Below are 27,496 nucleotides of genomic sequence, written 5' to 3' on the forward strand. Positions count from 1 at the left end.
AGCCAAGCATCAAATAACTTGAAAGGCTTAGGGCCAAAGTTTTTCTCATCATCCTTCAGCATAATTGGACAGTGGTCCGAATGCTTTCTTTCTAGTGCAGTAGCTGAAAGATTTTGCCAAATATCCATGAACTTTTCACAAACAAGAAAACGGTCCAATTTACTAAACTTTATGCCATCTTCACTAACTCTCGTGAAAATCCTTCCACTCAAGGGTATCTCTACTAAATGACACTGCTCGATAAAATCATTGAACCAGCGAGCACGGTTACTAATAAAATCACAGTTTAGACGCTCACTTGGACACCTCACTTCATTAAAATCACCACAAATCAACCATGCTTCATCTTTATTACTACACAGTAGACTCACAAGGGAGGCCCATAATGTTTGCTTATTATGGTTATCATGTGGTCCATGTATATTGAGTATATTAACTTTAGAACCTGACTTTTTCCAAACACCCTTTATACCAATAACAAAATCAATGGCAATGGTACTTTCAGCTTCGAATTCATCCGTGTCCCAGATTAGGAGTTGCCCCCCTGATTTACCAACCATTGCCCTTTGAATAAACTCACAATTATTTGATCCCCAAAGTGAAAATACCCATCTAAAATCAACAGTATGTAGTTTGGTTTCTTGTAGTGCCAAAAAAGTTGGTTTTTCACTAACTATTAATTTACGGACCCACCCAAATTTATCTTCAACACCACCAATTTTAAAACTTCTAATGTTTAGTGATATAGACTTCATGAATATAGAAAGTGACGAGATACAGACAACTTAACTTACTGATGGGAAGGTCGCACCTTCCATTTGAGTCCCAGTTTGGTGCCATACTCCTTAATTACAGCTAAGTCGTTTGAATTGAAGGAGCAATCAGTTTTGTTACATTTATTGACATCGGAAGACCCAGTGGATTTAGAAGAATTTTCTCTGCAAGAAGTACACTTTGATCTCAAGGGTTGAGCCGGATTTGATTTTCTGGCCGATGATTTAACGTTTAACATTCTCGATGATGATTTCCATTTCCTTAGATTTGACCAGCAGCAGCCCTTCTTCTTTTGTTCCATTGTTTTCTTCTCCGTTACTTTTTTAGCTCCAGATGATGTCTTCGTCCCTTCTTTCCTTTTACTATGTTTCACTGATTGATGATTTTCTCTTTTTTCTTTGTGTCACCCAATTGTATCTTTTAATTCCTTTATTATTTAATTGATCATGTCTATGTTTATGAGTTGTTTATGAGATATTAAAGGACCTGTGTCTCAACACCACGGAGATTCGACTATAATGACTTCGAGCTACTCGCAAAGCGGATAGTAACCTTTTGATTAGTCAGTTCCAAAAAGTTGAATAACCAGGTTAATAAAAAAGTATATATTGTGTGTGAAAGTGATAAGTATATGTATTTACACGAGGATAAATATTCAACTTGAGTGGAATGATATTATAATATTATATGTGTGTGAAAGTGATAAACAAATATTTACATGAGCGTAAATATTCAACTTGAGTGCAATGTTGAGGGGTTTAAAGATTACTTAATTTGATTCTATGTGGATCGCCTTTGTTCCTTTGATAACCCGCATTTAACACACATTATAATTTAATAGTCACGTTTTACCCACCACGTCCGACTAATATAATTTAAATGTTAACGAATGAATGTTGACTTTAAAATGTATACAAAAACTCGCATACTATATACACATATGAGGAAGTTCACTATATTATATTACTCATTTATTACTATCTCAACACCATTTTCCGGCCATTCTTTTCTTTCTTTATTTTCCGGTCACTGTTTTTTAACAACGTAATTATGCAAAAAGGTCTATGCTCCCTATATCTTCAATATATTAATTACCTATCTCCTAATTGTGGTCTCACGTTGTTTGAGTTTTGAACAGGTGGGTACAGTAAGCTTGTGGTGACCCACATCCTTGCTGCAAGTACTGTCGGCATCATCTACACCGCGGTCATGAGACACCGCCGTCGCAAGAACTCGAAATCATTTAAGGTTGATGACGTTGTTGTTCCACGGCTAGATGTCACCGGATCCGGCCATGTTGGAAGGCTTGAAAAGTTTTCTCATTATGTTGGCAAGTTCATGTTGGTTTGACTCTAAATTTACTTGCATGTTACTTGTATTTTGAAAGTTGGTTTTTGTTTAGCTAATGTAAAGATTTGTTTAAAACAAATAAATGTTATTTTTCGGTAAAATGACATGTTCAATAATGTGGCATGTACTTGTATAGTCAAAACTTGTAGTTAATTACTTATTTTATAACTTTTGTGTGTGCATTAAAAATGTACGGAGTAATTAACGAAATCATAATTTACTCAATTTATTAGTAGGTCATAATATTTGTTCTTTCTTAAATTTGTACATTGAATTTGGCATTGTTACGATGTTCGACCACTTTTAAACTTATTCAATTAAGTTTATTTATCTTCTTCTTCTTCTTCTTCTTCTTCTTCTTTTTTTTTTTTTTTTTTTTTTTGTTTTTGTTTTTGTTATAATATGCAGCAAGACAATTTGGATTTAAAGATGGAAATGAGTGTCCAGAATTAAGCAAATTGGCATCCGATTATGTGAGAAACTCAAAAGGGTTTGAAGATAGTATGTATGTGTATTTTTCGAATGAAACAGAAGTCGAATCACTTTGCGAAAAGCTTGTTCAAGAGCTTGAAAGATGTATTCTTGCTTATTTTGCATTTCATTGGAACCAAGCCGATCATATGATCAATCAGGTAATCAACATTAATTAAATTTGATTAACCAACATTATTTTATACTTTTAATTGATGATTGACATTTAATTATTGTATTTGTACACAATCAAAATAATAGTCCGATAGTTAGGTAACATTTGTCATCTAGGTCTTGAGATCAATTTCATTATTTTTTAATTTGAAGGTGCTGAGCATTGGATCTGAGGCGAGGAAGCTTAAAAATATGGTGTTGACAGCTACGAGGTGATTTTTTCTTTTTATTATCTTAACTTAATCTTAAATTGACTAAATTATTAATTTATGACCATTAGAAAACATGATTGAATTAATATTCTAGAATTTTGACTCTAATATTTGATTAATATATGGTGGTGTTCCTTGTCAATATATGTCCTAAATAATTACTCTAATCATGTAATCATATCATAATATATATAATATTTTCACATATATATTTTGTTATAATGATAATGATAATGATAATGATAATGATAATTGATATTGATATTAACCAAAAAATCTGGTGAAGGATCTAGACAAACGGAGAGCAAGAGAGTTGTGTCTGTCACCAACAAATATCTAGTATGAAAAATGACGTAAATACTCTTTAACTAGTTGTTGAACCCTCGCTTCGTGTTGGGGGTTCGGTTTTCAATGTATTTTATTGCGTTTAGTTTGTAAAATTATTTTGTGGCTAAAGAATGATGTCGTTGAAGCGCAACTCGAGTCGAACTAAAAAGTATAACCGGTGAAAGATTTAAATTGTATTTTAAATTAACAATATATGTCCATCTCCGCGTTTAGCTATGAAATTATCGACTTTTAAAAATTTAACGCAAAATCAACGTGTATGAAAGTACCTCAATTTTTTTAGCGTTTTTCAAAAAGCGTCCGTTTTGCGTATAGTTAGTGACATTGTGTTCCTAAAATTATTTCGAGTTTAACGATGGTGTCAGAAAAATGTAACTCATTGCGAGCGAGAAGATATGACCTGTTGAATATTTGGGTGGAGATTATTTAAGATTTTTTATGAAAATGGTTATTTGACACTTTACCCCCTGTTTGGGGGATCGATTTGAATATTTAAAAAAAATGTGAGCGTCTTTGTTGGTGTAGTGAAATTTAATTAGAATTTAAAAAAAAGAGTGAAATGACGAAAATGTCTCTAATTACTATTCACCATTTTTGTCTGTTAGATAATATAGTAATAATATTAAATTGGAGTGAACAGTGAATTGATAGTTTCCATTGATATATTTATTTATAATATTGATATTTACATCAAAATAAAACTTGGATTGAATTTTAAACAAAAAAAAAGAAAATTTTTACATGTGAAAAGATTGTATGTTACACTTGAATGGGATTTATGATATCATACTGTGATTTGGTTTTATTATTAGTTGTAACAAAAATTATAAATAATACGGAGTAAATAATTATAAAATATAATAACATGTTTAATCATTATGTTTTCAACAATAATTTTTAAAAGAGAGTGGATAAGTGGGGATATTTTAAGCATGAATAATTCAACAAGTTGGGCAATAATTTATCATTTAAAGGAATATTAAAAATTTAATAAAGGTTTATCTCGATGTAGGGTTCTTCTTTGATATAAAAATTTACATTATTGGTCCGTGTGATTTATCACAAATTTTATGTAGTGTTTGTACACATACATGACATACATACATACATACATGTGACGTGTGCTGTCATCTTGTTTTGCAAAAGTTATGTGGGTGGTCTTTGACATTATGACCGTTAAAAACTTCCCATCCTTATTCTCCATTTCATATTTTGTTTTTTCATTACTATTTAGTACCACCGGTTGTTCACTTATACGCACTATTCTCACCAAAGAGAATGATGCATCTCATTTGCTTAATATTTATCATAATAGATCCCGACGGTTAGGGTTTCAGAACAGCATGTTCAATACCACGTGTGTGGATGGTAGTAGAGGTTTCTAACTCGATGAAACAATGCGGATGGATGCACCTACCTGGAACATTTGGCTTACACACCATTTGTAATTGTCTTGATGTTCTTTAGCTTCTGACTAGTTTTTATCAGTAAAATTTATTCTGGTGTAAAAAAAAAATTGTGGTCTTCAAAAAACCCCAAAATCATCGGCGGCTATCAGTCTGGCACCGACGATTATTAGTCCGACGAATTTTGTTACAATCTTTATCATAAGTGTCGACAATTAACGCATAACCAATGGATTAAATCGGTTACAATATACGCTAAAAGACTAAAAAACCCTCGTGTGCATCTCACATAAGCACACTAACGATGGGGGGCTAACGTCTATTACCTTTAGGGACCAACGACGCAACAATTTTAAACATTATGATCATCCATGTTAAAAAAATACTTTAGGTCTATTCATGAAACGTTTAACAAACTTTAAGGACCAATGACGTAATTTTGTCCTAATTAATAAGGAGAATTTAGGGCTTTGAATATTTGCGCACAAACTTGTTTCTTATAACTATTGAAAATTGGGCTAGTTTAACAACTGCTGATGTAATTAGTTGTCGTTAACGTGAATAATAGTGTTGTATATTTCAGTTATATATCGAATTTAAGTTATTATTAAAGTGACGATTATTACATTGTACAACGCTTTTATAAACGTAAACAACAAAGGCCAGAAGCTGTTATTAGAAGGAAAAAAAAAGTTAAAGAACTATTAAGACATTGTGTGTTTTTTTTTGTTTTTTTTTTTTTTTTTTGTTTTTTTTGTTTTTTTTTTTTTATGGAGAGATGTATAATGCAAATGTGATTGTATGTAAATTTAGAAAGCAAAGATTCGATAGAGTCACAAAGGATTTAAAAGTGACACGAGCATTTTCAACAATGGTGGAAGAAATGAAGGTGATCGGTGGCACCCCGAAAAAAGGCGATGGCAATGACACCTTGACGGAGGTGATGGGCCCGGTCGCTCATTGCGACAGAAGCCCCGTCCTCCTATTCATGGGCGGTGGAATGGGTGCAGGAAAGAGTACCGTTCTTAAAGAAATCCTTAAAGAGTATGTAACCTTCAATCATTGTATCATTTTTATTACTTTCTTATAGAGGATTTTTATCTCATTTGTGAAGTATTCTGTATTTACTAGTTACATTAATAGTTACTATTCTACATTTCATTGGTCATATGTTCTATTCTTGGCAGAGCATTTTGGTCAGAGGCAGCCGCAAGTGCTGTGGTGGTAGAGGCCGATGCTTTCAAGGAGACAGATGTAATTTACCGGGCGCTTAGCTCAAAAGGTCACCACAATGACATGCTTCAAACCGCTGAACTGGTACGATCTATGTCTATGCAACTTTTTAATGACAAAGATTTAGACATTTATTTAGAAATTTAAACTGACACACCTAACACGATTTTTTTTCACGAATATAAACAAATGTTCACCTTTAACTTGAACTTGCAACCTTTTGATTAGATGTGTTACCTTGATACCACTGGACCTATGGTGTTTTGCGGCTTTGTTAAGATTTAGCCATCTTAAACAACCTAATTATATAAACCACATATCTTAAACTCTTAGAGTTTGTTCAGGGTCAAGCAAGGATTAAACTTACAGATATAAATATGTGAACTGCCGGAATTGCCCTTGGTATCTTCTGCAAATATCAGAACATTAGACATTAAGTGGACAATTTTGTCAACTTTAAAAATCATTACCATACTAGTTTGGCATTTACAGCATCACACATATATTAACATAACTCTCAAAAACACATTTGATCATATGATATTTCTCAGCATTGTACATGTTACTAGTTATATACAAATTGCGTATCAAACGAGACTTGAATCCACAACTTAATTATTACTATTTGTTATTTGTGTACCGAATGAGACATGAATCCGCATAATATATCGATAGGTGCATCAAACATCTACTGATGCTGCTTCGTCTTTATTGGTAACGGCTTTAAATGATGGAAGAGATGTGATCATGGATGGGACATTAGCTTGGGAACCATTTGTGCAACAAACAATTGCCATGGCAAGAAGTGTTCATAAACATCGTTATCGTATGGGAGTTGGCTACAAGGTCTTAGAAGACGGTACCATTAACGAGAATTACTGGGAAAAAGTCGAAGACGAGGAAGATGAGTTTGTAGTCAAGAAACCTTATAGAATTGAGTTGGTTGGTGTTGTTTGTGATCCTTTTCTTGCAGTTACCAGGGGAATTAGGTATGATCTCAAAATTTTGTTGCACTTATAACTTGAAGGGTGCGAAGTGTAACTTTCAAGTACTTATTTTGTCAAGATAAATATAGTATAATTTAAAATTATTAGTCAAGTATTTAAAATTGAACATAACATTTGCAGGAGGGCAATAGCAGTGAAAAGAGCAGTGAGGGTAAATTCACAACTGAAATCACACAAGAGATTTGCTAATGCATTTCCAAGGTATTGTCATCTTGTGGACAATGCAAAGCTCTATTGCACCAATGGCATAGGGATTCCTCCAAAGGTAAGTTCATGTATAATTTATTTATAATTTGTTTTTCGATTACATTTTGGTAAGTTGGCATCGTGATAATTATAAGACTACTCTTAATCATCACGTTATTTATCCCAAAGATGGGTGATATTCGAAAACGACCAATGGCACCAACCATGTCATTGTTATTCGCCCTACTTCCCTAAAAGATGCTTGAAGACGAAAGTTAAAGCGGGGCCAATTATTTTTTTATTTATTTACTTTCGTTTTGTATGTTAATGGTGCGCCATATGGTTTGCACGCATAAAAAACCATCATGAGACAGGAAAAATCGTTTAAAAGGCATAAAAACAACACTAGAAGCATATTTTTTTTATAATTAAATCGGCCAGCGCGTTGCGTACAGAAAAACATCATTAAAGCATAATGCAGGCCGCCCAGGTTTCACAAAAGCCCTAAAGGCAGATTTTTATGCTTAAGTCATTAAATGAACACGTGAGCAACACATATGCCACGTGAGTTCAAGGCATTAAGTTGACCACGTATTATTCGCGTAAGTCGACCAATGACAATGTGACATGTGTCTCCAAACATTACGGAGGCTTCATACCTATAAATAGATTCCTTGGGTCATCACTTTACATCATTCAGTAACGTGTGGAGGAAAACACACTTTTTCTCTCACAGAGTACTTTATTACTCTATAATCTTAACACTTAGCCACAGAGCGCTAGACGGACCAACTCATAATTTGGTTCCCAGGAGATTGGTAAAGCCACCTCCCCGCATCCTGGTTGCGATCCAGGTCTGCAGGGATTATTTCCCGAGAGTAAACAAACGTCAATCGGCAATATAGCCCTCCACGCTAAGTATTTATAGACCTACACTTATACATGTAACCGCTAACCGGAAATAAGTATCATCATATATCATATGTATGGTAAAGATTAAGGTGTTATCCGTAAGTGTTAGGTCCCAAATTATTTCAGTTATTCAGTTATGAATGACAAAATTAAGTCTTTTTTCAATCCTTTTGAGAAAGTGCTAACCGCTAACGTGATAATATGACATTAGTTTAGTTATCTAGTTAATGGAGAAAACCTTTTGCTTTTTTCAGCCACACCTTTCTCGTAACTACGTAGTTAATAAGCATGATTACTTTCTTCTTAGTTGTATTAGGTTATTTGCTTGTTGATTCATTTTATGTTTTGCTGAAGTGTAGTTGATCGGGTGGAAAGACGGCAATAATAATCTATTAGTCGATCGAGATGAGATCAAATGTTTGGAATCACTAAGTGAAATCAACGACGAAGCAGATTCTATATACGAACTTTATGCAGACCCCAAGATGTTAACGGATTCTGATTCGGTTTGGAACAAACTTGTATTGACACCTACACGAACCGATCTTCAACGTGATTTGAAAATTGTGATTGAGAAAATTGAAAAGTCAAAATTATAACTTGTGTTCCCAAAGTCGATCAAATTTAATTGTATTTTTCACAATAACGACTTGTGTGTTGTTTTGTGAATTGGTTTTCATCGTTAATCTTTACGTGGTGCTTATGTTCTGGGACGCAAGTCATGTAATGATCATAACAGAATTTTTAATTAATGTTTTATATATCTTATCTTTTCTTTTGTGATGCTAATGATCATTATAAATCCATCTTTATTCGTATACTTATAGTCATGAACTAGTCCGGACCGGCCCGCGCGTTGCGGCGGGAGCTTTCGAGTTGCATATTCATATTTAACGTAGCGCTGTGTATTTACAGAGGAGAACACGTCTCATGTGTTAAGCGCCGTTTTAGATGTCGTTGTGTTAAGCGTTTTTTAAAAAGTATTCGTTTCGAACGTATTTAGTTTTGTTTTGTTCAATAAATTTTTTCGAGTGTAACGGTGCTGTCGGAAAAATTTAACTCGCTGCGAGCAGAAAGATACGGGTTGTCGTTGTATTTAGTGTTTTTTAAAAAGTGTCTGTTTTGAACGTGATTAGTTTCGTTTTGTTCATAAAGTTATTTCGAGTCTGACGCTGCCGTCGAAAAAATTTAACTCGTAGCGAGCGGGAAGATACGGGTTGTCGTTGTGTTTAGCGTTTTTTTTTAAATTGTCCGTTTCGTGTATAGTCCTGTTGGGTTCGTAAGATTTTTCGTAATTGAACGGTTGTCTCGAAAAAATTTAACTCGCACCGAACGAAAAGATAGGGCCCGTTATAGATTCGGGTGGATTTAGTTTCTTTTATTTTAATAAAATTATATATTTACACTTTTAACCCCTGAGAAAGTGTAAACTTGAGAGGTCGTTGTGTAAATATAAGTGAAGTTGAGGGACCGTTGTAATGTGAACGCAAACTCAAAACTTACAATCAAATATAACGGAAACTACATAGAGTCCCACTACATTTAGTATATAAGGGTTAATACGTAATAAATAATCAATAATTTGTATATACGTTTGATTTACACCCGAAAGATGATAACCAACTATACATAACTGACCTAAAGCTATACTTATCGAGCCCACACTTAACGATCGTATAACACAAGTTAATTTAAGGGTTAAGGCTACTTAAGGGTCATATATATATTTATTTTTTTTGTCCCGATGTAGACCATATACCCAGAAAAATACTATTATAGGCCATAAACTTTAAAAAAAAAATGTGTTAATGTAAACCAACTTAACTTGTTGACCTGATAAATAAGGTTGTTCGTTTGACTTTTTTTTTCCGAAACTTTGACTTCGAAATTCGGATTCATTTCTGCGATTTAAGAGCTGTAAATTTACAGATAGTTTCACGAAGAGATTTCGATCACATCTGTATTTTTACATTTCGCAATAACCTCTCATATTGATCCGGTGCTTAAATCGGGCACGGTTTTCGGCGAAGGATGAACTCGAGATCAAACTCTTGAATTTGTTGTTGATTATCAGTTCTGATGATGTGCGAAACTTCGTTTGATGTTATGATTCACTAATCTGAAGTCAATTTGTTAAGAGAATCATCATTGATCGTTTTTGTACATTGAGCTTCAAAAAAAGTATACTTTTTTTTTGTTCCAATGTAAGCTATATGGAAAAAAAAATAATACTAATGTGAGTCACATTTTAAAAAGTGACATGTTTAGCCGGTAACAGGTTACCTTTTGGTTACATTGATACACTTTTTGGAAGTATGTGACCCACATTAGTATTTCTTTGGGTATATATGACCTATTTCTTTGGGTATATGTTACATCGATTCGTTGTAGATGATGAATTCAACGTATGTAGAATAATCGTTGGGGAGATGAAGGTTTTTTGTAACATATAATTTGAGCGAAATGTCTTGTAGGGCGGTAGTGTTTTTGGGAAGAAACTTTAACAAATGGAGTTACTATATCGTACCCTATCAACTTAAAATTTTGTTTAAAGAACTAAATAACTAATTGGGTAGGGAGTAATGATGTGGCTTACTTAGTTATTTGACATGTCACATTTAAGGGTTAATTAACCCTAAAATTCCATGTAATCATGGTGCCTCCATGTGATGCCTAATAAGATCGTATGTAACGGTGTCAATCCATGGAGTGGGATTCTACATGGCAAAAAAGTAATGACCGCTCACCAAAGTATTGAGGCGTTGGTTGGCAAAAATTGGAGGTGTGCGTTGCTATGCAACGGAAGAAGAAACACATGTTGTTATTTTTTAATTTTTTATTATTTTAAAAATATTATTTTTATCTCTTTTTAAAACTTAATCCAATTATATTTTAACACATTATCACAATATTTCTAACTCACACCACCACTACTCCACATAAAAAACACAGACATATTAATCATTAAAAAAGTACAAAGAGCAACTCACACCATCAACTCACGCCCCCTACCACTACAAATAGTTTCAGCCGATAACTTTCTTGTTTGTATAAGTGTGTAGATTCATAGATGGAAATGTAAATTTTAATATAATTACTATTATGATTATGATTATACTTCGTAATTATAATTATGATTATATATTTTTTTTTTATTATATAGTATATGAATATGAGTATATGATAAAGAATCAAAATTGTGTTTATTTTTTAGCATTTTGTGACTTGTATTGAGGTAGAAAATACATTAACATTTGACGCTTTTAGGCCCAATACCAGAAGGCTTAAGCCCAATAATATAAAAGTTTGCAGGTCCAAACATTAACCCTATATATGTTTGCTAACGCTTAACGTGTCACACTAGTAACATCCGAAACCCTAAAAACCTAGCCGCACAGAAGAGCAGTTTACCTAATTCAACAATGGTAAGATTATCAATCAATTGAATCTATTCTATCAATTATGAATTCGATCTTGAAAAATAATAATGAATGATTATTGATTATTGTTACAGGCGGATGTTGAGGTTGACGTGGCAGCTGCCGGAGCACCGAAGAAGAGGACGTTTAAGAAATTCAGTTTCCGAGGAGTTGATTTGGATGCTCTTCTGGATATGTCTACCGATGAGCTTGTTAAGCTCTTCACTGCACGTGCACGTCGAAGGTATATATATATATCTACATATATTGTGTCTATTATCTTCTACAAATTCATTTCATTATTTATATTTTGTTTTTAATTTTTAGGTTCCAGAGAGGTTTGAAGAGGAAGCCTATGGCTTTGATTAAGAAGCTTCGCAAAGCTGTATGTTTTCTTAAACAAACTAATTTTGTTTTTGCATTATCTTAATATTGAAGCTTAAATTTAAATGAATTTAGCATCAATTGAGTATTATATTTCATATTTCATGTTATGTTTAATTACTTTATATTTAAGTTTTGCTAAGATCTTTTAGAAATGCTTGATTGTATTAGATGGAGTATCATTTCTAGGAATTTGTATGCTCTGTTTGTTTTTAATGTTTGTAGCTTATATTCATGCTATTGTTATTGTGGCATATTGAATGCTATATATATGTGTGTTAGTCTAATTACGGTTTTGTTTAAAATTATGGCTTTCTGATCTAGGACTTGATTTGATATTCTTGTTTGTATGATTCGTTTGGTTATTGGTATGATTTGATGTCACTTGTCAGGTTTTACATAATTACTTATTTCTTTGTGGGGTTTAGTGACTTATTTTTGTTTGGAATTGTTAATTGTTTAAAACCTTCACTAGATATTGAGAATTTTGTTTGGTTGATTGATCAAAATGAATACTTGCATTGTCTTTTTTTTTTGCTGTTCATGTTTAACATATCATTTTATAATGGTAGACAACTTTGTAATATCCCTTTTTATAAGTTTTGATTGTTTATTTGTTTATTGTGTGTTCATTAATAAATGTTATATTTTTGTACAGAAACGTGAGGCACCTGCTGGTGAGAAGCCAGAGCTTGTGAAAACTCATTTGCGAAACATGATCATTGTTCCTGAAATGATCGGAAGTGTTGTTGGTGTCTACAACGGAAAGACTTTTAACCAGATTGAGATTAAGCCTGAAATGATTGGTACCTATCTTGCTGAATACTCAATTTCGTACAAGCCAGTCAAGCACGGTCGACCTGGTATTGGTGCTACTCACTCTTCTCGGTTCATCCCATTGAAGTGAGACCATTTCTTGGTTGAGTTTATCTTCTCTAAGTTTGTCTGGTAGGATTGCAATGAATATTTTTGTTTTCTGAATCAAGTAGACTCTTTTTATTTCAGAATGTAAGGCTTTACATGTTTTATGGATATTGTTTTCAAATGCTTGATACTTTTTGAAGTACCTACTTTATATTCTACTTTAAGTTCTCAAGCTCATTTCGATTTTTGTGGTTGTTGGTTATTATATTTACATTCGGGATAACATCTCCATTTCTGGTAGAACTCCCTGTTATGCAATGTTTTGTGTCTTCGACAAGCTTTGTGTTTTCGATCAAGCTTGTCGCCGCAACAATTTTTCAAGATTGAACGAACTAGAATTTGTATTCTTTTATGATGACTGTACTGAAAAAACTCCGCGAAATCTTTAAAATTGAATATTAGAGCAGTCGTCCAGGAGCTGCATATGTAATGTGTTTATTTTTCTTATTCTTTGTTTTAAAAACTGTTCTGCATGTTTAGATGCATTCTTCACACCAAAACATTCTTACAAAATGACATTTGCAAGTTGCGAATGCCTGAAATCTGAAACATGCCCATGTTAATGTATAGCTATATAAGTCGGTAACAACTCAGAAGCACGCATAGATAACTCATTTCTTGCTACCAAACTTAGCATTTCGACGCAGTTTTTACAAGCTTACAAGTAACAACGATATCATCTATAGCATGATTTAATCTGCTCGAGAACTTGTCAGATGGTTGTAAGCAGACCATGTCAGCCTTTTCACGCATCATCTTCTTCTAATTCTTCTTCTTCACCTCCATCGATTCATTCTTACATATAATTGACCAGAAACAAGACGATCAACATACTCATTTTTCTTAATCTTCCAAGTGAGGATTATGGTCAAATTCATCATCTTCTTCATGTTCACTGTTGTATGTATCAAGGTACATGTCTTCCCCTTCATCCTGAAAAATAATTGAATAGCATCATTTAAAAATGAATTTCCATTTACCAGTATTGATAATAGATTGTTTGACAAACTGAGGTGAAAATGACTAACATCCAATTTCAGATATTTATAATTTGTTTAATATTTTAAAAGGAAAATCGGACAACTAAATAAACCCAAGAAGCATTATACCTCACTATCCTCGTCTTCTGTAGAATACGATGCATCTATACTGTCGTATAGCTCCTCACCACCTTTCTCTTTGGTAGTCGAAACATGTTCCTATAATCATTTCATTTATCACAAACATAAGTTGGTTAATATTCAGATTAATCAGCCAACAAATCAATAAAATAATGCTATTAAATAGAAGATTATACGATTTCAGATTGCAACTTGTTTATTCTGGTCTGCAAAGTCGAAATATGTTTCAGAAGAGCCTGTTTAACACAAAATTAATAGAGAAATAATTAGATTGCGACGAATAATTAAAAAAAAAAAAACTTGTGAATTTTGATACCCTGTTGAACTTTCATAATATTTATTACCTCGCGTCGTTGAAGCTCAATAGAACGTGCCAAGGCCCTTCTCTTGGTTAGCAAGTTCTTTGGTCTTAAAGCAGGAGGCCGTTTATAATCATTACCCCGAAATACAATAATCGCAAATCCTTTCGAAACTTTATCGACCGATACTAATACACCACCACTCTCAGATTCAAGTGATAATGCTATATTTTTAACATCCTCAAAATTTGTAGACTTTATAATGATTTTTACCAACTCGCGATATTTCCAATGAAGATGCATGTTCTCCACGGTCCCATCAAACACTCCACGTCGACCTGCAAAAAACATTTATTTATTTATTTATTTTTGTTGTTAGGAAAGAATGTGTAAAGTGACCAATTGGTGGATTGGTGGGTTTAATAACAGGAAAAAACATGGATTTTAGGGTATGCTAGGTTGACACAAAACACTTAGCGTGTCATATATGATTACAAAATAAAAATATTTTTATATTATTATAATTTGAAATATAATTTCTTGCATAAAAATGTAAGAGGTTACAGTATAGTATGCATTAAGATACAGTTTGGTTAACTTTTTGATCTCATTGATACGTATCCTTTTGAGAAACTATTTACTGGTATGACCTGTTCAAAAGTAAATGGGTCGAAATATCATATCTAACTAGTTTAGTGAAAATGAAGAAAAAAATGATTACCTAGGAGCAAGAAAGCTTTCATTCTTAAACCGAGCTTTCGAAACATAAATCTTTCTTCATCAGTGATGCTTTCTGGATCTGCCGGACGATCGGTTGGATTTAAAAATGCTTCCACTTTAGATAAGGCTTGTTCCGCTTTCATTATTTTTCGATCAGCCTGTGAGAGATCGCCAGCGTTACTTTTATAACGAAATTACAGTAATTAAATGTTGTTAACTATTTAACCCAGTGTAATCGACAAAGATTATACAGTTCTCAGAGATGGTAAAAATGCGTAGGCAGTTAGGTAGGGTAACAGATTGAAATGGGTTTGGGTCAAATGAAATTTCTTCAATACAGGTCAACATGAGTCACGTTAACCTGTGAACGTGTTTTGTTCGTTCAATACATTTTTATAAGTATCTAATGTATTTAAGTTTAATTAATTAAACATAATTACAAAACAAAACTTTATAAATAAAAGTCTGCATTACTTTAGCAAGCAATTTAAGAGGTCCTAAGCCTTTAATTATACTTATGACAGCTTTCAACCTGTAAGACCCGTATTAGTTTCGAAGTTTTTTTCAACCCATTTAACCTGTTGCCCTGCTGACGATAAAATATAACCCAGCCCGATCATGGGTCCAATTGACCCTCAACCATGCAAGAACGAGCAACGTTTGACAAAAAGGGTCAAGTATAGAAGCTTCCTTTTACTGTTCACATTTACACTGTCTGTGAAAGATCTTTCATTCTTCCAAATTATAAAACTTCTTTGGCATCTTAATAAAAAATTTAGAGCTGGAAATTGCAACCCATTTACTTATTAATAGGTCAATTGGGGTACGGTTTATCCATAATGAGTCAACATTACAAAATAAATTGGCCGAAAAGTTTGTAAGGGTCCCAAAGTGTATTTCTAAGAATTACAGCCTCCTATTGGATTACATCATAAGAAATGGTAACAATTATTGTAATTAAATTATATTTTGCGATCATAATTAACACAATAATTGTTTATCAACAATGAGAAAAAAGATCTGTGGGTCAACCCGAACCCATTATCCAACCACCCGATCAGCACAGTTTTCAACTTTTAAGAACAATGAAAATCGTTCAAGATTCGACGCATATAGAAAAGAAATGAATATATTAAATATAAAAACTCACGAAACGAAGCTTCCTTTCAAGCTTTCTTATAAGGTCAGCCTGTCTTTGTGTTTCTGCTTCTTGTAGCACTTTTTTCTCGTAATCATCATCAAACCTTATTGCCCATTTAGCATTCGCATCGAGACTCTCGCCTAGCGTACCAGCAGATCCCGAGTGGTCTTCTCGTACTTCAATTTTTGGCGTGATAAAAGTTGACGCTCTTAACCGAGCATGCTCTTCTTCATCTTGTAAAGATTTCGCCAACCTTTCCTTTTCTAATAACGCTTCCGAAACATCGGGTGATAAAAAATCTTTTCCTCTGTAAAAAACTAAAAAGTCTTTGTTTCTAGAAAGAAGTATGCCACCTGTCAATTTCTGCATTTCATAACCAAACAAACACCTTACTAAAAATTCACCTCCTGTAGAGATACAGTTTATATTTAGGAACGATAACACGACAATTAAAAAATAAACCAAGCAAAAAACACCAACATAAGGATTACGGTTGATACACAATAAAAAAAACAAACAGAACCTTGATATCTTCAGCCATCCTTTCACTAGTAGTTAGCTGGACCCCACGTTTTAACGCAACTTTCGCGATCGAACTCCTTTCCCACAATTTAATTATTGCCGCCGCCAAACCTTGATGTTGTCTGCTTCTACCTATTCATGAAAATATTTAAACAATAATAAAAAAAATTGTGGTTCCTGGTTTGCATCTTCATTTTTCTTTGAACTATACAAATATGAACATCAAAATGGTAAATGGTACAAGTGCATATAACTTCATAGTCTTACACTGTAATTTGCTGAGAAAGTTACAAAGTATTGCGACACATTTTCACTTAATTTCTAATTTAACCGCCAAACTTATACAATTGTTACTTAAACAACTATACTATTCATATTGACTTTATTCGGGTAAACTTGAAGACGAGATGTGTAACATGCTGACATCAGTTTTAAAAAGTTGGCCGTTTGTTACTATCGGTTTTCTAAAATTAACGGTAACGCTTTCCAAAAGTTAAAGGCTTTTAGAAATGCCCTTTGAATTCCAGCATTAGAAAGGAGTGAAAGTGTGTTGCTAATTAATTATCGAGGTGGCAATTTCAGCCCATTGATTTGAGAACGGCTCAAATTGGGATTTTTATTAGACTCAAATGGGTCAGTATAAAATTGCTAAAAGGGGGGAACCAGTCTAATAACAATAAATATCGTCCAATGAATCATACACCTTTTAAATGGTCTTACTCAGATGTAGATTTATCGAATACTGTTCCTAATCGTAAATCATAAGTAAGTAAGTAACACATTAATAATTTATCCAGAGATTTCAAAAAATCAAAAAGTGACTGCAGGTCAATCCAACCCAACCTGACCCAGTCTCATTTTGCCCGGTACTATAAATGACCGGCTATTCAACCTACCCACTTTACCACCCCTTATATTTATTTCAATTTTCCCTAATTTATATAAAGAAGATGGGCCCACCTAAAGCAAAATGGGGCGGGAGAAATCTCGCTAGCCTTCTTAGATTAGTAGCTTCCCTTCCGATAAGTGTAGCTTTTATCCCGTACGGAAGTATTCTAAACGGTGGTTGGTATCCATGAACTGTACCCGGGAGTAAATCCGCATCCACCGGTAACGGGTCGCACCCAGGCCAATCCGTATACCTAGGACCCAACCCCTCTAACAGTTTATCCACTTCTTTTTCATAGTTTAATTCTTCATTTATTTCAATATTCTCATCATCCAATTCTTGCACTTGTAAACCATCCTTCGATCTAGTTGCAACATCAACACTTGAAACAGATGAATTTTCAGATAGTTCACGTTTTCGTTGTTTTAAAGATGGATCTTGGTATCCTACGCCTCTATAAAGAGCAACGGTACTCCCAGACCTCCAAATTACCAACCCCCCAGTCCTCATCTAATATTACAGATGACATCAGCACAAGCAAACACAAAGTAGATTAATAAACGTTGCTGACACAGCATTATGTAATTAACTAATAACTAAATATAATTGCTAAAAAAGCAATCACAAGTATTGCAAGCAACTAACCTCTAATATCTCGTGCATTCGTCTCATATTAAGTGCACCAGATCCTTCAACTTTCAGCTTCACAATTTCAGCTGATTTCCACTTATCCTTGATCAACGCCACCATTTCTCGAGTAACACCAGCACCCGTGATCCTCGTTTTATTCTTTAACCGAAAAGCTAAATTCCTCAATCTCCTCAACTCTGATTCGGGAAGTGTTAACTCAGCCACACACGTTTTACTTTTTAACTTCACTGAATTCCTCTTTTCATCATCTTCAGGTGATGGTTTCTCCCATGGAAATTTAACTTTTCCATTACTACCCCTGAACACATCTTCAATACCTAAAGGTGATTCGGGCGAAAATCCACCTCTTGAATTAGGTAAAATCCCTTCTTCAACATAAAATATATCCTCAACTGAACCCTTCTCAATTTCCCTCTTTTTAATCTTATCTTTAACATCATCAGCATACCCAAATTTCTTTAATTTCTCTACAATTCTATCCATTGTACTACCACTAGTATGTACACCATCACTATCACTATCATAACTATTTTCATAAATTAATGATTTTTCAGGCTGTTTAGGCCAAATTTGCTTCTGGGTATCACCCCATTTCTCTAACCAATCATTATTTTTAGTACTTTTTGAATTCAAGGTTGGGGATTCAGTGATAGAACTCGCTTCATTGTTCTTGTTTCTAAGAACAAGCTTGGATTTTTTTAGGTGGGCTGGGTTTAAATTGGAGGAATTATTATCGTAATTTGCAATAACTTTGTGTTTCTTAAAGGGGTTATATGAACAGTACCTGAAAAAGTGAAGCTTGTAGACTGAGCTGTGAAATGAGTCTAAACGAGTGGGAACCAGAGCCATGCTTTCTTTGAAGAGTGCTAGCAGGAGATGGATATAACTAATATATAGTGACCTAATTGAAAGAAACAAAAAATCAAGAAAGAGTTTTTGAAATATCCACTCAAATTTATACTTATGTCATTTATTGTCCTTTTACTTTTTAATATGTTAAATTAAGCTAAAAAGTTTTGGAAATAATTAAAATAAAGAAAATTTTGATTTGATATTGAATTGAATGAATATGAACAAGTTAAGGAGCTCGCGTTTCGCAGCGGAAGTTAAAAGCAGACCCTAATGGAAAACCAAATGTTTGGGTGGGGGGGGGGGGGGAATGTGTATGAAAGGTGGCTCAAACCATTTGACTTTTTTAAAAGACATCCGTTTTGTGAGTAGTTAGTTGCATTATGTTCGTAAAATTATTCCGAGTTCAATGGTATTGTTGGAAAATTTTAACTCGCGACGTTGGGGGTTATTTTGAAAAAGTGAATTTTGGTAATATAATAATGTTAAGAATGGTGAATTCATAACTTCGGGGGCCTATTTGTATTTTGATAAAAGTTGAAGAATTATTTTGAAAAGGTGAATTTTGGTAATATAATAATGTTAAGAATAGTAATTTTATACTTTCTATTCAATATATTTATAATTATAATTATAATTATAATTATAATTATAATATGCGTGAAAGTCTGACCTTACCTACGACTTTTGAGAAACATTGTAGATCCTCAGCTCTACCAGCTATCATTACGATTGTATTTATATACTGTTATATTTTTAATATGACATACAAATACTAAGAATAATAGATCAATGTTTCATTAGGGAAAATTGTAGATCTCTCTGACTATTATTTTTTATTATGCTCAATTTGATTGTTAAGGTTGCCTTGTATGCCTTGTTTAATTTGTTATGCTCAGTTTGTAAATATATAGTTACCAATAATTCTGGAAAAAGTTATAGTAATAAAATCCAATATGTTTTTAAATAAAAATTGCAAGGCATGAATAAAGTCTCCACCATACTAAACTAAACAGAATATTAAGATGTACATATGGTTGTATTTAAGTTGTTTGATGCATTTAAGCTTAAGCTTTTCAAAAAAAAAAAAAAATAATAATAAAAATAAAAAAATAAAAAATAAAAATCTAAGCTTAAGCTTGGTGAAAATTATACCTTACGAAGCTTAAATTTCAAATACTCTATGTTGATAACACCACAACATGACTTAACATATAAAATGGGTGATATATGTAATCTATAATTAACGTTTTTCTTATTTATATTTATATTTACATTACTCCTTATCTATAAGAAATAAGAAATTCATATTGTGTTCTTGAGATTTCATGGAAATAATCAGAGATGAATATGAGAATGATTTTTCTCTTCAAACATTATGTCCAATATTGAATGGAAGGAGCAGTGGCGAAGCTTGAAAACTTCTATTGAGGGGGCGAACATGAACGATGGAAACGTTCTAATCAAGTTCGATAAGTTGAAAATAATATACAATTTGGATAAAGCTTCTAAAAAGCAATAGACTTAAACTGTGTAATATAAAAGATCTCACTATGTATGTATGAAAGAACAACTATCACTAACATCATTCAAACTCAGATATTAGATCTAAATTGTGTAGATCATTTTATATGAGAAATAATATATATAGATTAGATTTTTATATGGTTAAACTATATTTAATGTTTAAACGTAAATGTATATATTTCCTACTAATTATTATTAAAAATACCATTTAAGAAGATGAGGAATAGAATTTACTACTAATTATTAAAAATATCACTTAAAAAAACATGGGATGGAATTGAACCTTCACCAACGTACACATTACAGACCTCTATTATTCAGGAAACCACTGAACTACATCAATACATTTGAATATTTTTCTAAAAATATAGCTTATAACTCAGACTTTTGGGGTGGGGGGGGAAAGAGCCCTCCCCTGCCCTAAGAAAGCTTCGCCATTGGGAAGGAGGTAGACGCATTCATGTTGTGACGGAAGAATGTTTGTTAAATTTTGATAAACAAAAAGAAAAAATAAAAGGAAAGAAAAGAAAACAAATTAAAATAGTTACTTTTATTCGTCATGCTGATGTCAGTAATTTATTCAAAATACAGTAAGACTATTTTTAACGCGGCGTCAGAGGGGTCCCGTCAGGCTCGTTGACGCCCTCTGACGCCCCTAACGCTCTAACGACCCGTCCTAATCCACAAGGACGAATACATTACATTTGGTTACATCGCGAGGTACTAGACCTCTATATGATACATTTTACAAACATTGCATTCGTTTTTGAAAAGACAATCTTTCATTACATCGAAAGTTGACGGCATGCATACCATTTTATAATATATCTAACAATAATTGACTTAATAATAATCTTGATGAACTCAACGACTCGAATGCAACGTCTTTTGAAATATGTCATGAATGACTCCAAGTAATGTCTCTAAAATGAGCAAGTGCACAGTGGAAGATTTCTTTCATACCTGAGAATAAACATGCTTTCAAGTGTCAACCAAAAGGTTGGTGAGTTCATTAGTTTAACATAAATAATCATTTCTATCATTTTAATAGATCACAAGATTTTCATTTCCAGTACTCATAAATGTACGTCCCATACATAGAGACAAAAATAATCATTCATATGGATTGAACACCTGGTAACCGACATTAACAATATGCATATAAGAATATCCCCATCATTCCGGGATCCTCCTTCGGACATGATATAAATTTCGAAGTACTAAAGCATCCGGTACTTTGGATGGGGCTTGTTGGGCCCGATAGATCTATCTTTAGAGTTCGCGTCAATTGGGGTGTCTGTTCCCTAATTCTTAGATTACCAGACTTAAAAAAGGGGCATATTCGATTTCGATAATTCAACCATAGAATGTAGTTTCATTTACTCGTGTCTATTTCGTAAAACAGTTATAAAAGCAGCGCATGTATTCTCAGTCCCAAAAATATATATTGCAAAAGCATTTAAAAAGGGAGCAAATGAAACTCACGCATATAAATATTATAAAACAGTTAATAAAGCATTTGCATGTATTCTCAGCCCAAAAATGTAATGAGTAAAAAAGGGAAAATGAAACTCACAATAATGTATTTTGTAGTAAAAATACATATGACGACATTGAACAATGTAGGGTTGGCCTCGGATTCACGAACCTATATCATTCATATATCTATTAAGACACATACTTGTAATCGAACAAATATATTTATTTATATTATGATTAGTGATGTAATTTATATATATAGTAGACTAATAGGTTCATTATATATATTTTCATTATATATATAGATATATTAGTATAGTTAAGTTATGTGTATTAAATGTATATTTATATATAAAATCTTTATTTTTATGTTTATAATTTTAATAACGTCTTTAAAACTTTTATTTTTCATAATCGTAATTATTTTAATAATAATGACATAGATAATACTGATATCAATAATAATGATAGTTTTAGTAAAAAATAATACTAATAATAATAATGGTAATTTTTAATAGTTTTAATAGAAATTTTCAGTAATTATACAATATCACTAATATTAATGTTTAAATGATAAGTCTATTAATGATACTTTGTAATATTAATAATAATGATGATAATACTAATAATAATACCTATGTGGATGATAATAATAACACTAACAATTATAAAATGTTACAAGTACTAATATTAATGAAAATAATAATAATTTGTATCATTCTCATAATAATAATAATAATAATCATAATCATAATTATAATAATAAATTATAGTCTTTATAATAATACTTGTATTAGTAATAATAAGTGTTCTAAAAAATAACCATAATAATAATAATCACAATACTAATAATAATAATAATTTTGGTAATGAAATCTACCTTCCAAAGCCTTTCTAAAAAAATATGCCCTGAACCGGGTTTGAACTAGAGACCTCCCGCTCACCCGCAAACACACTTAACCATTCTCTCTGTCTTGTTTATCTGATGTATAAGGCAACCCAAACTATATATCTAGTATTTCATTTAGCCATGTTCATCATCTTCTTCACCAAGTTTAAAATCAAACGGGGGCAAAAACTCAACAACAATCGAACGGGTTTTCATTTATGACTTGTAAATAACATGAAACAAAAAAAAAATGTGTTAATGATATAAAAAAAATGAGAAAAAAAACAAAAAAAAAAATCCTACTGCTTGCCTGTAGCCAAGAAAAAAAAAATTGTTTTCAATTTTGAGTTCGTTTTGGACAATCTTTACAACATGAAAATGTTTCAAATCATTCCTAAAAACTATTGAAATCGTCAATTGAACTTAAAACATCAAAACAAGCTCTAATTTCTCCAAGAACAAAACAGTTGACTTTTGACAATTTAACTTTGACTCGCAAATTCGAATTCGTTATTAAGAATTGGAACTTGAGATTTTGCAGGAAGTTTAAGTAAATGATTCCTAACAACTCTGCATTTTTAGTTTTTGAAATTTATTTCGAATTTATGTTAGTGTATATTACTGTGAAGAACTCAAGAACTCGAAAATTGATTTTTAGATTAAGAGTGTTATAGGTTATGATTACAACATGAATTGTGTTGCAAATCATTCCTATTATCTTTATGGATCATCAAATTAACTGGAGATATCAAAACAAACTCGAATTTGATTCAAGAACACTTAGTTGACTTTGAAAACCAAAACTTTGACTCTCAAATTAGAAATTAATAGAAAGAATTGAGGATTGAAAACTTACAGATAGTTTAGATAGACGATTCCTAACAAGACTGCATTATTACATTTTGAAAATTTGTTCTAAATCAAAATATGGTGAAAAAGATGAATGTACAGAGTGTGAGTTTATTTCTTGAATTTTCCAGTTTGATTCATTCTCAATTGCAGATGATGATATATATAATGAATGATTTTAGTTGTTAATGGTGATTGAGAATGACTTGTAACAACATCCGACAATTACAAAAATCAAATACAGTTTTGAGGGATATGGGTAACTGAATGGTACTAGCTCATGACTTTTCCTTTTTTTTTTCTTTTTTTTTTTAATATTAATAATTAATATTAACATTAATAATATTAATAATAATAATAATGAAAGTAATAATTATATTACTACAACAACTATAATCTTATCTTGTAATTACATATAATATGTTATATAATAACTTTTATTGAACATTTATTATTATATAAATAAATTTTATATATTATAACATACATACAATAATGATTATGTATAAAAATCATATATATAGATTTATTTTAATAGCAACTTTATTATATTTACATATTCAAATTATTATATATAATTTTTTACCAATATAATTATTTATATCAACATTTCTATTTTCAATTAAAGGTTCGTGAATCGTCGGGAACAGTCAGAGGGTAAATGTTATTCATGTAAACAGTTCAAAAATTTTGAGACTCAACATTACAGACTTTGCTTATTGTGTCAAAATCCAACATAGATCAAGTTTAAATTTTGGTCGAAAATTCCCGGGTCATCACAGTACCTACCCGTTAAAGAAATTTCGTCCTGAAATTTGAGTGAGGTGGTCATGGCTAACAATAAAAATGTTTTCATGGCGAATATGAGTTGATAAATAGAGTTTTATCATCATTGAGTAATACAGATAAAACAATTCGATTATTCGAAGAGTACGAATGAAGCTATCACAAAAGAGTGAATTGAGAAATAAAGATTCATCTTGACTTTTGATGTAGTCATTGTTGAATTCCGGAATTCAAAGGATTTAAAGAAAATCTTTGAAATCTAATAGATTTGATTCTTCGACTAATAAGAAAATTAAGATCTCTATAATTAAATATGGTGATCTGCCTCGATTACTCTGTCTGATATTTCCATTATAAATTAAACTTTTTCCGTTCCATTATTTTCACCATTCCTATACTTTCCTTCTTAGTTCATACATCCAAAAGATTATAAAAATGCTTAATCCAGTTCTAATCCTTGTCCTTATCCTTACTATTGCAACAATCATTCTCCTTTTCCAACTTCCACCTGAAGAATCTATTTTCTTCTACTTTGCCCTTGGGGTTATAGTGTTTTTAATTCTCCCGTGTCTTTATGTTGCGATAAACATTGATATACACGGTTTGTAATTTATGTGTTGTTATCGGACTTTATTTTCTCCTTTATAATTCAGAGTTCCATACTTTTGTTTTCTCTTCCCGACTTCAAGTCAAGCGAATAATGGTTCGGAATTCGTAGATATGGATTTTGAAATGAACATAGTTAATGTTCTAGAAGAAAATCGTAATGGCACGATCTTGATTTTTCAAATTACTAGAATATCTGAAAAGATAGAACTATTAAGAATATATGTTCTTGATATACGTGGAGATTGGGTAGAATGTAAGAGTCGTGTAACATGGCACATGATGACGTTATGATCTGTGAATCATCACGTTCCATTAGAAACTCAGCATGACTTACTGTAATATAATCACGTTGATCAAGTGTCATTATATTATACTAACTTATGCACAGTTCCCAACATTACTTCAATAACATTCATATTTTAAGCTCGAAAGTTTACAGAATATAGAAACTAACAGTTTCTATATGATGTAACAATGATAGCACGAAGAGATTAATGATTTCAGATAAGAATTGTTATGAAAATATTATCGGAAATATCAAAGATATTTATGATGATATTTCCAGAATTTCTGAGATCGAATGTTGATGAAGAAAATCCTTTCGCAAGGATTTAGAATAAATAAGGAGCAAGATATTCGCTAAAGACTTCATCAGAAACAGAATCATCAGGGTTCTTTATGTACAAGTTTAGTCCTTGTGATTTGCTCAGAGTCTCCTTCATGGTTTGCTCAATTCGTTTTTCAGTACCAAACTTCCTTTTGATCTTTTCCAACGTATATTTTTTTTTATCAAACTTTTGACTGTTAAAATCATCCACAGTTTTTGTTGCTTCATTCAACTTTTCAAAATTCAGAGCATTAATTCACAGACTGGGTGCTTTTCAGAATTTCAGAATGGAAGATCATAGTTCTAAGAGATAAATGTTATATGGATACATATAACTGTTGATGTGAAAACGTTGCGAGACTCAAAATACAGATTTGCTGATTCCCGGTAATTGGTATGGCAATTCTTGTTACAGAATGCGGATGAGTACATGATGAGACTTCAATAGATAAATATAGTGATTTGTCGGAGAGATTTAAGCCAAGGAGCAACGAGGTTGTTGGTACGTCTGCTGGTAATATGATGGAATATAAAAGGTTTCCCGGTAACAATAAAAGAGCACGCATATATATCAAGGTTATAATAAGGTTGTTTAGAACGAAAAGTCGAAGTTGACTTGTTGGAGCTGTGACAAATTTGGCTATTTTGGAAAGGGATTGTAAAGTTATTTTCGGTAATAACAATGCCAATGAAGCTAGTACAGATATGTTTTAAACGTTTACTCGGGTTCTGAGTGTTTTCAGGTGCATAAATATATGCATCAATCTTTTCTTCCGTAGATGAAGTGCGGTTGGTTCATCCTCTCGATTGAGGTATTTCCAAAAATCATGAAAATATGGTGTTGACAGCTACGAGGTGATTTTTTCTTTTTATTATCTTAACTTAATCTTAAATTGACTAAATTATTAATTTATGACCATTAGAAAACATGATTGAATTAATATTCTAGAATTTTGACTCTAATATTTGATTAATATATGGTGGTGTTCCTTGTCAATATATGTCCTAAATAATTACTCTAATCATGTAATCATATCATAATATATATAATATTTTCAAATATATATTTTGTTATAATGATAATGATAATGATAATGATAATGATAATGATAATTGATATTGATATTAACCAAAAAATCTGGTGAAGGATCTAGACAAACGGAGAGCAAGAGAGTTGTGTCTGTCACCAACAAATATCTAGTATGAAAAATGACGTAAATACTCTTTAACTAGTTGTTGAACCCTCGCTTCGTGTTGGGGGTTCGGTTTTCAATGTATTTTATTGCGTTTAGTTTGTAAAATTATTTTGTGGCTAAAGAATGATGTCGTTGAAGCGCAACTCGAGTCGAACTAAAAAGTATAACCGGTGAAAGATTTAAATTGTATTTTAAATTAACAATATATGTCCATCTCCGCGTTTAGCTATGAAATTATCGACTTTTAAAAATTTAACGCAAAATCAACGTGTATGAAAGTACCTCAATTTTTTTAGCGTTTTTCAAAAAGCGTCCGTTTTGCGTATAGTTAGTGACATTGTGTTCCTAAAATTATTTCGAGTTTAACGATGGTGTCAGAAAAATGTAACTCATTGCGAGCGAGAAGATATGACCTGTTGAATATTTGGGTGGAGATTATTTAAGATTTTTTATGAAAATGGTTATTTGACACTTTACCCCCTGTTTGGGGGATCGATTTGAATATTTAAAAAAAATGTGAGCGTCTTTGTTGGTGTAGTGAAATTTAATTAGAATTTAAAAA

General features: G+C 32.1%; 3 protein-coding genes across 3 annotated transcripts; 2 read left to right on the forward strand and 1 right to left on the reverse strand.

Annotated features, from left to right (window-relative positions):
* The first annotated feature begins 1,728 nt into the window (after window positions 1-1,728).
* LOC139840227 (calmodulin calcium-dependent NAD kinase) lies at window positions 1,729-8,804 on the forward strand. The gene is made up of 9 exons (XM_071830472.1): window positions 1,729-1,834; window positions 1,913-2,104; window positions 2,533-2,756; window positions 2,923-2,981; window positions 5,549-5,779; window positions 5,923-6,052; window positions 6,644-6,957; window positions 7,096-7,240; window positions 8,433-8,804. Exons 1-9 carry the CDS (start codon window positions 1,825-1,827, stop codon window positions 8,670-8,672), a joined length of 1,545 nt encoding a protein of 514 aa, XP_071686573.1. The 5' UTR covers window positions 1,729-1,824; the 3' UTR covers window positions 8,673-8,804.
* A 2,642-nt stretch (window positions 8,805-11,446) lies between these two features.
* LOC139839821 (small ribosomal subunit protein uS19x) lies at window positions 11,447-12,985 on the forward strand. The gene is made up of 4 exons (XM_071829985.1): window positions 11,447-11,498; window positions 11,588-11,736; window positions 11,820-11,877; window positions 12,535-12,985. The coding sequence occupies exons 1-4, from the start codon at window positions 11,496-11,498 to the stop codon at window positions 12,781-12,783; spliced, it is 459 nt and encodes a 152-aa protein (XP_071686086.1). The 5' UTR covers window positions 11,447-11,495; the 3' UTR covers window positions 12,784-12,985.
* Window positions 12,986-13,237: 252 nt separating this feature from the next.
* LOC139839822 (CRM-domain containing factor CFM3A, chloroplastic/mitochondrial-like) lies at window positions 13,238-18,993 on the reverse strand. The gene is made up of 9 exons (XM_071829986.1): window positions 18,138-18,993; window positions 17,564-18,002; window positions 16,605-16,735; window positions 16,091-16,444; window positions 14,942-15,098; window positions 14,266-14,558; window positions 14,098-14,157; window positions 13,910-13,999; window positions 13,238-13,733 (listed from the first exon to the last, which is right to left on the reverse strand). The coding sequence occupies exons 1-9, from the start codon at window positions 18,990-18,992 to the stop codon at window positions 13,644-13,646; spliced, it is 2,469 nt and encodes an 822-aa protein (XP_071686087.1). The 5' UTR covers window position 18,993; the 3' UTR covers window positions 13,238-13,643.
* Between the last annotated feature and the right edge of the window lie 8,503 nt (window positions 18,994-27,496).

The sequence above is a fragment of the Rutidosis leptorrhynchoides genome, chromosome 4, assembly GCF_046630445.1.
Source record: "Rutidosis leptorrhynchoides isolate AG116_Rl617_1_P2 chromosome 4, CSIRO_AGI_Rlap_v1, whole genome shotgun sequence".
In the NCBI taxonomy this organism is placed as follows: Eukaryota; Viridiplantae; Streptophyta; class Magnoliopsida; order Asterales; family Asteraceae; genus Rutidosis; species Rutidosis leptorrhynchoides.